The sequence below is a fragment of the Rutilus rutilus genome (assembly GCF_951802725.1).
Source record: "Rutilus rutilus genome assembly, chromosome: 18".
NCBI lineage: Eukaryota > Metazoa > Chordata > Actinopteri > Cypriniformes > Leuciscidae > Rutilus > Rutilus rutilus.
In genome coordinates this window covers 14,365,968-14,377,600 of record NC_140231.1, presented here as the reverse complement: position 1 = coordinate 14,377,600, position 11,633 = coordinate 14,365,968, and the positions used below count along the sequence as shown (strand labels likewise).

Genomic DNA, 11,633 nt, shown 5'->3' with positions numbered 1-11,633 from the left:
GACAGGAAGTGCATTTATGCTGATAATCGTCAAGACTGAAGTCGCTAGAAGATGGTAATGTGGAGCTCCATTTTGTTATTTCGTTATTGATTTAATTATTTTGTTTAATTTAATAAGGTTATGGTGTGTGTTATTTCCTTGCTCCGCATACAGTGTGAAAGTGTGTGCATTTGCTGTTAATAAAGCGCTTGTTTGTGTTGTGCAGGCGTTCAAGCTAGCTAGTTAGCTAGTGTAGCATAGCACAATGGTTCGTGTTTGTTTATTTATATTCAAGGAAAGATTACGCGGGCATAATTTCCTTTTAAAAGTCTCGACCTTTTATTATTTGCCGCGACAGAAATGAATAATATCAGAATTAATTGTGCCACTAAGTTGTTAGCTTCTAAATGAATTGTGATGTGTCATGGCCTTACTTTCACTTTGTATTAGCCTTTTCAGTTAAGACTGACAACCTTAATGTAGCGTGGTAACTGTCAAACACTCATTCAGGACACTTTTTTTTAATTTCCACATCAGGTTTATTTTCTGCATGATTCTATGATAATAATACTGTGTGTTTCTGCAGAATACTCGTGGCCTGCGCTCTCAGCTGAAGGACAGTGTTCCTGTCACGGGTCTGTGTCCACAGGCTGGTCCTTATGGGGTCCAAGACTCTCTGCGCAGAGGGTGAGTTTCTGCCCTTATAAACCTGGAAATATTTCTTTATGCGTATATATATTCTAAAGATCTCATTTATCTGTGATCGCAGGTTCTCTAGTGTAAAAAATGAGCTTCTACCGAGTCATCCATTGGAGCTCTCTGAGAAAAATGTAAGTAGAAAAGTAGTGCCAATATGCATTACCATAATAAGCCTCTGAAACGTTTAAAATGGTCATTAGCTCGATAAGAGAGTATTCAATCCACCAGTGCTTATTAGTGTTGGAATGTATTTTTCCAAAATACATGTAGGCTTGTCACAATTAATCATCTAATCATGGTTATTTGATGAAATAACCGCAATAATTTCAATCACATTTTGCCAAAGAATATAAAAACACTTGTAAAGTACAGTCTAATGTCTTCCTTCATACACAATGAAGGTTTGTGCGTTTAATCGTACTGCATTGTTATATTACAATTTAATATTTACATTTTTATTATATATGATTCCAAGAAATAAAAAACAACACATTAGGCTTAACACTGTAAGTGGCCTGAACAAAACTGAATTAAATTGTGCCAGTTTCTGACAGGTAATCATCATGATTGTGATTTATAACCAGCGAGGGCAACACTTAATTTTATTTTACATCGTCTTTGTTACACATTACATGTACTTTCTATAGTAACAGGAAATTATGCATAATTACAAGCATCTTACCCTATAGTAAATATGTGGGTTACACTTTATTGTAAGGTGTCCTTGTTACAGTGTAATTACTCAACTAAGTACTGAGTAATAGCAATTTACTACATGTACTTACTATATAATTAGGGTTATGGTTTGGTTTAGTTCTACGTAACTAATGGACTGTTTTTTTTTTTGCTATAGGAACTACATGTAAAATGTGTAACAGACACTTAAAAATAAGTGTTACCAATGTGTTATTCACTTTTACTCCTTACTTATTTGTGTAAGTACACTGTAACAAGGACACCTCTGAACAAAGTGTAACAGCTTGTACTGTGAAACCAGTTTCAGCTTAACCAGGACAAGATGAATTTCAACACACTAAGGAACATCCAGGGTCTCCACGCACCCCTCAAACTACAGATGGAGTACAGAGCGGCTAGACAGGTATTGTTTGACACTCGCTCACATGTGAGTTATACCGTAAACACCCTATGCTCGTCGTGTTTAAACGTTGCACTTGCCTTGTCTCGTTCAGATTCAGCGTTTGCCCTTCCTGCCCAGCTCAAATCTGGCCCTGGATACCCTCAGAGGTAGCGATGACACCATTGGCTTTGAGGACATCCTCAACGGTACGAAGAAACATTCGACACGTTACCTGTCACGATCTCAGAGTTTTATGAGCCGTTTAGTTCCTTGAGTTTACTTTGTAAAAATATGATACTGATGATTGCTGGTTGTATTAGTTGATTTTTGTGTAGTATACTTGGTCATATGTAAACATTTCTCCCCCTCAGATCCTATCCAGTGCGAGATGATGGGCGATCCTCACATCATGACCGAATACAAGCTTGGCATCCTGTGAGGATGGCGATTCAGCACAAGCCTGTAGATTGTGTTATTATATGCATTGTTTGACTGCTGTTTCTAATAAAATGTAAAATTTGAAAGCAGAAATAGTTTCTGTGATGCAAAACATGACATTTAGCTGGACCTGGTTATGAATCTTGTTTATTAGAAGAACATTGAAACACTGTAAAATGGCTTAGATGCATTTACACAGAAGTGTTAATATGAGGAGAATACTTGCAAATGAAAGCATAAAAACAGCATACATATCTTTGAGAGCACAATGATCAGGTAAAATACAGATTTTTTTTTTTTTTTAAATCCTCAGGATTTGGACAAAACTGTTAGGGTTACAGCTTGTAATGGTGTTTTTATATGTTGAATATTGTGTACTCCGTACTGAATTTGTTACAATCATGCAGAAGCAATTTACACAGCAGTGCGATTATAAAATTATGAAATTATAATGCTAAATCTTCAGGGCACACACTTTAACAACTCAAAAGTTAGCCATGCTTTATGATGCCAAAAATAAAAGGGCAGATTGATGACATTAGGAAACGTTCAATCCTTTCAGTCCAGCTTTTCTTCCTGGAAGAAATCGGCAGAATTGAGATGTTCCTGAAACTTCTCGTATTGCTAAACGGAAAGAAAGAAAAAAGAAATCAGTGTGTTCATACACTTTTAAAGGAATAGTTCACCCAAAAATTTGAATTCTCTCATCATTTACTCACCCTTATGCCATCCCTGGTGTATATGACTTTCTTTCCTCAGATAAACACAAAGAAGATTTGTAGGAAAATAATAAATCTCTTGAGAGTCCATATAATGCAAGTGAATTGGTGCTTTGGTTGACGCTTGATCACCCACACAGCGATCGTGATGTTCATTCATATAACCCCAGTGTCTTCCGAAGCGAAATGATAGATGTCCCCCTCACGATCCCTTGTATAAACAGTAGACCGGATGCAACGCTTTATAGTTAAAAAGTTTCTCACCTATCGTTTCACTTCAGAAGACACTGGGTCTCATTCACCAAGCATGCGTACGCAAACATTTGTGTGTGAAATCTGTTTATGAACATTTTCACAAACAAATCATGATTACCTTTTATCTTAAATATATTAAGAAAAGCTGCGTTATAGCTTCAGCTGTGAATAGCTTCTCTGAATAACGCAGAGATACAGCTGTCTAATGAAAGGTCTGTAATCTGGGTCTATATAAAAGGTGTTTGAACTGGTTTTGAGAATGATACTTGGCATTGCTTGAGGATCCGGCAAGAGCTAAAATATGTTTGACAAGAGTGACGACAGGCTGTAAAGTAAAGCGTGTGCGGAAAGCCTTTATTTCACATCACTATATCCTTGGCAGGAGGCCAGAAATGGAGCACTAGAGGTTCATCCGTGAAGTTGAAAAACACACGGCCAACTTACCCATGGTAGAACCCCAAAAAACACGAAAAATCAAGAAAAACATCGGAACAACTGGCGACCCCAGTTGCTTCTCTTCTGAAATGCTCCTGGTCTGAGTTGGAGCCGCGTGGGGGACGGAGCAAAACCTCGTCGGAGCCGTAATGCACCGCAGACGTGTGCAGTGTGAATAAGGGGTTATGTGGAGATGGTTTGAGCGTGTTTTATGCAAATTTAGGATACTCCAAATTCACTAACAATAGAACGAGATTAAGAACAAACTCATGCGCGTACGCACGTGTTGTGAATTAGGCAGAGATATTTCGTGAGAAGTTCTCCTGTGCTAACAAATACGAAATAATCCACGCAATTATTAGTGAATGAGACCTGTTGATTCATCCACTGGGTTCGTACGGATTACTGTCACGACTGATGCGTGTGGTTTTTCAAGCGTCAACCGAGCAGCACCCATTCAGTGCCATTTTAAGGACTCGGAGTCAGGGGTGTCCAAACTCGGTCCACAACACACAACTTGCCTCAACCTGCCTGGAAGTTTCTACTAGAATGCCTTGTAAGACCTTGAGTAGCTGGTTCAGGTGTGTTTAATTGGGATAGGAGCTGAACTCTGCATGACAGTGGCCCTTGGGTGAACTATCCCTTCAAATAGCTTTTAAAGGCACATAAAGAGCAGGTTCCATATTCCCACCTCACTGATCCAGCCTCCATCCTGCAGTTTGGTAAACACCTTGTTGACTGTCTCCTTAACTGGTTCGTCGTCCTCTCCTGTTTCCCCTTCCTGTATTTCCTTCTGAGCTTCTAATGCTGTACGACACCTCTCAAACAGATGGTATTTAAAGTGCTTCAGGGCATGGTAGACCTCAGTACGACTGGCACAGACAGAGCCAACAAAGAAACTCTGCAATTGTTAACATAAACATTAGATCAAGAAGCATTATAAATATATTATATATTTATATATATAAATATCTTCGGACAATTTATGACCAAATTGTACAAGTGAGTTGCATGGAAAACCACCTGGGCATCATCGGGCATGAACTGGTCCTCCTGCAGGGTGTTGTTGTGGTACAACTGGCCAGAGAGTCGCACGGTGAAGCGCCCCGTTCTGTGAAGCTCACAGGCTTCACATCCCTTCGACTGGGTCCTTGTCGTCATAACCCGCAATTTAGGATAACACTCCACCCTTTCCTTTTCATAAATAAAAACGATAAATAAACATGAAAGTATGTATATTAATCTACACCACACGACAACTTTCAATCTTCATATTAAAGAGAATAACAGTAAAGCAAGCAATTATACATCTTTTCATGAAAAAGGGCTTTTATCTTACTTTGTAACGTTCTTTCCAGCGGCTCCTTTGCTTCAGGTTCTCCAGGCGAGGAAGAACCAATCGCTCATCAAAATGAAGCAATGATGATTTCATCTCCTGGGCGTATCGCTTCGTTCGTTCACCACCTGTAGTCATCGATACAAAGTGAAATTGTTTGTGGTCTGTCTCTACGATTTTTTTAAATGTACTTTAACCACTTATTTGATCAAAAATACGAACATTTTGGTATTTTAATATATTTTAAAATGTAATTTATTCCTGTTATGTCACATTCTGGCTTCCCAATACGTTCCAACAGCGATGATCAAAAAACGCGGACAAAAGAGTCACTCTTTCTGTAAACTTTGTTTACCAGTCATTTATGCCGTCATCTCCCGGGTGTTGATAATGCACTAATGAGAGCCGGTGACAACTAAACAACATACATTGCTATCTGTGTTTAAACTAAACTCATTTAAGCCATGCTAATTTAAACATTTGAGTACAAGACGAAAGAAAACTTGTATACTCTAAGAAGATTTGTGTGTACACTCATCCGAAGCACGCACACGGAAAGCGTGTGTATAGCGTGCAAATATTAAGTCTTGCACTTATATGCCTAATATTCTTGCTGTCTGTTTTTAATGTTAATCAAACAACAAATGACAAATAAATCACTCACTGCTCTTGATTGAATAGCTTTCGTAACTTTGATAATGATTCATCTTTATTTAATTTATACAGTGAAGATTGTTTTCCATTTGATTACTTTATAGATAATTTCTGTACCTGAAAACTACTGTTTGATACCTGAAAAACCTGAAAGGCACTGTTTATTTTATTTGTATCTTTGCTTTATTGTATTTATTTGTGCTGTTGCTTTAAGTTTGATTATTTGTTCTTATTTTCTTCATTTCTATTTGACAGTAGTCCTATATTCGCTGAACATAGCACATAACAAACCGTACCAAACCCATGACCCTAAAACCGTGATAAAAACCGAACCATGAGTAATTTTAACCATTATGCCCCAAATATATTATAAATATATACACACACACACACATGTATATTCAGTGCTAAGAAGAGAAGGAATAAATTGACGAACATACTGTAAAGTGAACTGAGGAAAGTTGAGTCCAGTACATTGATCAGCAAGGCTTTGACCACCACCTGAAAGTGGGTGAGCTGCGATCCTGTGATAACTGTAACGAGAATAGAGATTTTAGAATTCATTTAAATTAAATGTTAAAGACACATCTACACGTTTCCAAACTGCAAATAAAAAACAAAAGCCACAACCACAGTCTTACACTGGCGTGGAAGGTGAGAGAGAAAGTCCTTGTCTTTGTCCTTCCCCTCTTCCCCCTGCTCCCCCTGCTCTTTGTCATTTTTCTGTTCATCTTCCTCCACAATAAAATCCTTCAGACTGTCATTACTATCAGCAAGTTTTTCCTCCTCGCTGCTGTCCAGAGGGCCGCCGTTCTCTTCCACACTAGATTCATCACCAGTATCGTCTGCTTTACTTTTCTCTTCAACTTTGTCCTTCTTGATCTCCTCTTTTTCCTCTTCCTCTTCTTCTGAACCCTGCAGGAAAAAAATAGGCAAGGTATCCAGTTAACCAATACTTTTTAAAGCAACGCTGTTGTTTTTGTCACCATTACTATTATCATTGAAGACGATACATTATTATTATTAAAGTGTCGACAGTGGAAATTATAAATTGTTAAGAGTGAGAGATTTTAATTAGCATAGAAGCTACTCAGTGAATAAAAAAAGTTACATGAATTGGATAATGATGCTATAGAATAGAAGTTTTATAGAAGAATTTTTCCTGAACAAATTACAGTACTGTGCAAATGTCTAATGTGCATTGTGCAAAAGGCACATTAGTATTTTCACCACAAAAAAAATGGTTTAAGCCAGTTATTTATATCTTTTGTTGAAGTGTGTCAGTAGGAAATATCATTTTACATTTCCAAACAATCCTTTTGCCATTAATTGTAATAATCTAGTGAGATTTTTGTATGCACAAGGAGTCTGACAACAGCCTGTATGGTTGAGTTTTTTTTTTTTAAGGACTAAAGAGGTTATGGTGGTTTAACCCGTGAACGTTTAACTACTGTTTCTTTCTCATTCCTGGTCAACTTACCAACGTCCTGCGCCTGCGCCGCGGGGTGCCTGACTTTCTTCTCTTTGACAGCTCCATGAGTTTATTCTTTCTCTCTTTTCTCTTGGCAGCAGCTTCTTTTACCTCTGCCTCTCTCTCCTTCTTCCGCAGAGCCTCGTCCTCGGAGTCCTCCGGCAGCCTGAGCCGTTTTCTCTGCAACGCTCTCCTGAGCGGCTCTCCGCCGACGTCGCTCGACGACTCGCTAGAATCGCTGGAACTGTCGTCGAGCGCAACAGGAGCGCAGGCGGGTCTCTTCCTCGGTCTACGGGACGCGGCGCGTTTCTCGTCCGTGTCGCTGCTGTCATCCCCGTCACTCTCGCGTGCTCGGTACGAGCTGTCGGAGGAACCGGACTGCTCTTCGGAGTTCTGGTATTCGCTCCCTGAACTGACGCTGGTCGTGCTGCCGTACGAGCCCTCGTCGCTGTCTTCCAGCATTTCATCAACGGGGTTCACGCGCGTCTTTTTCTTGTCAATGCGAGACTTTGGGGGCGCGCATTTTCGCCTTAACCCAAAGAGCTTTCCTACGCTTTTCATCATATTGACGGAGAAAAAGTGACACTTGGTTTAACTATAAAAAAATATATTGTTGTTGTTTTTTAACTTAATCTATTTTAAGCCAGCTGTTATGTATCTACAGACACATGATGAGCAACAGGATGCTGCGTGAGCGTGCTGTCAAATTACATTCCGTCTCGTGAATGATTTTTAGCTATTTTTTTCTTATATTAAATCATTGATCCGAGCTTGCAGTTGCAGATAAAGCCCAGTATATCGTTGTAATCAATATTTGACGAGTGATTTGAATAAATATGCTTATCAGCATGTATCATTCTTCTCCAGTCCGCTGCACGCGCCATAACATGAGGGGGCGTGTCTGTGTTTTTGTAGATACGCACTTCCGGTGCTCGCTTCACATCAGCTCGGACACTCGCGCCACCCAAAGACCAGGAGAATAGTTATATCAGATTTCTATTCGCAAAAATAGGGGTTTATATTTTTAATAGGTTGAATTTAAACATTGATAACAATATGAGAAAATGACTTAAAAGTGTTTCAGAATAGTATAGTTTTCTATAAAAGCTTCAAGAATCTTTCCTTTTATCACTGATAGTGATAACAAACTTTAGTTATCTAAACGTTCTGATTAAATCCTATTTTAAATATCGGTTAAATAATAACAACTTTAATGGAGTCAGATTAACAATAGAATTATGCTTGTCATCCTTTTTGTTCAGATTATTGGATGGAAATAGCAGCGTAGGCCTCCAGCCTTACACAACCAAACTGTTACAGTAATTCAAATGAAAGGCTGCACTGAAGACTTTTAAATACTCTTAAAATGACATGACACCTACAATGACCAATGGACTCGGGACTCTCAAACCCGGTGGTCTTTAAAGGGGTGGCAGTGATGAATGGTGTCCCCAAAGAGCAGGAGCACAAAGTCCTTAAAAGGTTAGTTCACCCAAAAATGAAAATTCTTTCAGTAATTACTCACCCTCATGTTGTTCCAACCCCGTAAGACTTTCGTTCATCTTCGGAAAACAAATTAATGAGAGCTGTCTCACTCCTTCATCGGCTGCTAGGTAATCGAAATCTGGCATCCCAGAAAAGTTAGTAAAGACATCGTTAAAATAGTCCAAGTGACTCGCACTTTTTTTTCGCACAAAAAGTATTATCATTGCGTGATAAACTTAAGGTTGAGCCACTGTAGTCACTTGGACTATTTTAACAATGTCTTTACTAACTTTTCTGGGCTGGCAGATGTCAGTTACCTTGCAGCCTATGAAGGAGTGAGCCAGCTCTCAGATTTCATCAAAAATATCTTAATTTGTGCTCCGAAGATGAAAGAAAGTCTTACGGGGTTGGAACAACATGAGGGTGAGTAATTACTGACAGAATTTTCATTTTTGGGTGAACTAACCTTTTAAGCGTCGGGGCCCGGGTGAAAGACACTCGATGTAGCTATTTGGCATATTTGAAGATGACATACTGTCTCAGACCTGCGCTCCTGTCATACTTTAAGTGTGAGAAACACAAAGCACATGTAAACTTTAATGCCAAAATTCTTCAATTCAAGAATGCCTTTCTTATTTACAGTGAGGAAAATAAGTATTTGAACACCCTGCTATTTTGCAAGTTCTCCCACTTAAAAATCATGGAGGGGTCTGAAATTGTCGTCGTAGGTGCATGTCCACTGTGAGAGACATAATCTAAAAAAAAAAAAATCCAGAAATCACAATGTATGATTTTTTAACTATTTATTTGTATGATACAGCTGCAAATAAGTATTTGAACACCTGAGAAAATCAATGTTAATATTTGGTACAGTAGCCTTTGTTTGCAATTACAGAGGTCAAACGTTTCCTGTAGTTTTTCACCAGGTTTGCACACACTGCAGGAGGGATTTTGGCCCACTCCTCCACACAGATCTTCTCTAGATCAGTTAGGTTTCTGGGCTGTCGCTGAGAAACACGGAGTTTGAGCTCCCTCCAAAGATTCTCTATTGGGTTTAGGTCTGGAGACTGGCTAGGCCACGCCAGAACCTTGATATGCTTCTTACAGAGCCACTCCTTGGTTATCCTGGCTGTGTGCTTCGGGTCATTGTCATGTTGGAAGACCCAGCCTCGACCCATCTTCAATGCTCTAACTGAGGGAAGGAGGTTGTTCCCCAAAATCTCGCAATACATGGCCCCGGTCATCCTCTCCTTAATACAGTGCAGTCGCCCTGTCCCATGTGCAGAAAAACACCCCCAAAGCATGATGCTACCACCCCCATGCTTCACAGTAGGGATGGTGTTCTTGGGATGGTACTCATCATTCTTCTTCCTCCAAACACGTTTAGTGGAATTATGACCAAAAAGTTATATTTTGGTCTCATCTGACCACATGACTTTCTCCCATGACTCCTCTGGATCATCCAAATGGTCATTGGCAAACTTAAGACGGGCCTTGACATGTGCTGGTTTAAGCAGGGGAACCTTCCGTGCCATGCATGATTGCAAACCTTGACGTCTTAGTGTATTACCAACAGTAACCTTGGAAACGGTGGTCCCAGCTCTTTTCAGGTCATTGACCAGCTCCTCCCGTGTAGTTCTGGGCTGATTTCTCACCTTTCTTAGGATCATTGAGACCCCACGAGGCGAGATCTTGCATGGAGCCCCAGTCCGAGGGAGATTGACAGTCATGTTTAGCTTCTTCCATTTTCTAATGATTGCTCCAACAGTGGACCTTTTTTCACCAAGCTGCTTGGCAATTTCCCCATAGCCCTTTCCAGCCTTGTGGAGGTGTACAATTTTGTCTCTAGTGCCTTTGGACAGCTCTTTGGTCTTGGCCATGTTAGTAGTTGGATTCTTACTGATTGTATGGGGTGGACAGGTGTCTTTATGCAGCTAACGACCTCAAACAGGTGCATCTAATTTAGGATAATAAATGGAGTGGAGGTGGACATTTTAAAGGCAGACTAACAGGTCTTTGAGGGTCAGAATTCTAGCTGATAGACAGGTGTTCAAATACTTATTTGCAGCTGTATCATACAAATAAATAGTAAAAAAATCATATATTGTGATTTCTGGATTTTTTTTTTTTTAGATTATGTCTCTCACAGTGGACATGCACCTACGATGACTATTTCAGACCCCTCCATGATTTCCAAGTGGGAGAACTTGCAAAATAGCAGGGTGTTCAAATACTTATTTTCCTCACTGTATTTCATTTGTCATTCTTCTGTGATGCAGATGACCATATGGTTAGGAGGAAGAGCAGGGAATGATCCGATTTTAATATTTTTAGTAATATTATTTTAATATTAGAAGAAAAGGAATATCATATACATTTTCCTGTATGTTTTATGTTCCAATCAATTTATATCTGACAGATAGGCTGGAAGGGGGGTGCAGACATAAATTTTCATGAGGAAAGCGATGTCTAACGGTCCTCATGTGCATGGCTGTGAGAGGAAACACAATCACTTCCCTCCAGCCACTTCTGCAGGCGAATCAATAACCCGAATGGCCACTGACCAGTGAGTTTCAATGAGAGAATAAGGAATTGGGAAATTCAAACCTAAAATATGAATATGATCTCAGATTTCTGAAGATTGTTAGAAACATTCAATTTGAATTATGAGTCTAGTTGTGAAGTTGTCACAAGGGCAATATCTCTCCAACTATAAGGTTTTGAGAAAAAAAAAAAGTCTAACAACAGAAACGATTGGTTTTTACTCGAATGGTTGAAGCATGTTCTAATGAAGGACTTTTTTTCTGGTAGTTGCACTTGTCTTTTACGTTTGCCAGTAAGCATTTACTTGGTTGTTTTCTCATTCGATATGCAAATGTTAACGTGTAACTCACGCAATATTTACAAAACACATTGATAGCATATAAAAATTAAAAAACATTTACAATAATTTAGGAATAAAGGTGGAAAATGAAAAATGTAAATAAATTCCATTTCTTTTAGTCATGCAGTTAAACTTTATCTAAAAGAAGAAAGAAAAGTCTAAGCTACCAAATTGAATAGTTGTATCAGATTTTTATTTGC

At 39.1% G+C, this 11,633-nt stretch overlaps 2 protein-coding genes across 2 annotated transcripts; one reads left to right on the top strand and one right to left on the bottom strand.

Annotated features, from left to right (window-relative positions):
- On the top strand, positions 1 to 2,287 carry pomp (proteasome maturation protein). Its single transcript, XM_084388084.1, has 6 exons — positions 1 to 54; positions 566 to 666; positions 749 to 809; positions 1,676 to 1,777; positions 1,869 to 1,962; positions 2,128 to 2,287. Exons 1-6 carry the CDS (start codon positions 52 to 54, stop codon positions 2,193 to 2,195), a joined length of 429 nt encoding a protein of 142 aa, XP_084244210.1. The 5' UTR covers positions 1 to 51; the 3' UTR covers positions 2,196 to 2,287.
- Positions 2,288 to 2,324: 37 nt separating this feature from the next.
- On the bottom strand, positions 2,325 to 7,967 carry ccdc82 (coiled-coil domain containing 82). The gene is made up of 7 exons (XM_084388082.1): positions 7,074 to 7,967; positions 6,235 to 6,508; positions 6,034 to 6,126; positions 4,943 to 5,067; positions 4,627 to 4,797; positions 4,295 to 4,504; positions 2,325 to 2,818 (listed from the first exon to the last, which is right to left on the bottom strand). The coding sequence occupies exons 1-7, from the start codon at positions 7,626 to 7,628 to the stop codon at positions 2,753 to 2,755; spliced, it is 1,494 nt and encodes a 497-aa protein (XP_084244208.1). The 5' UTR covers positions 7,629 to 7,967; the 3' UTR covers positions 2,325 to 2,752.
- Between the last annotated feature and the right edge of the window lie 3,666 nt (positions 7,968 to 11,633).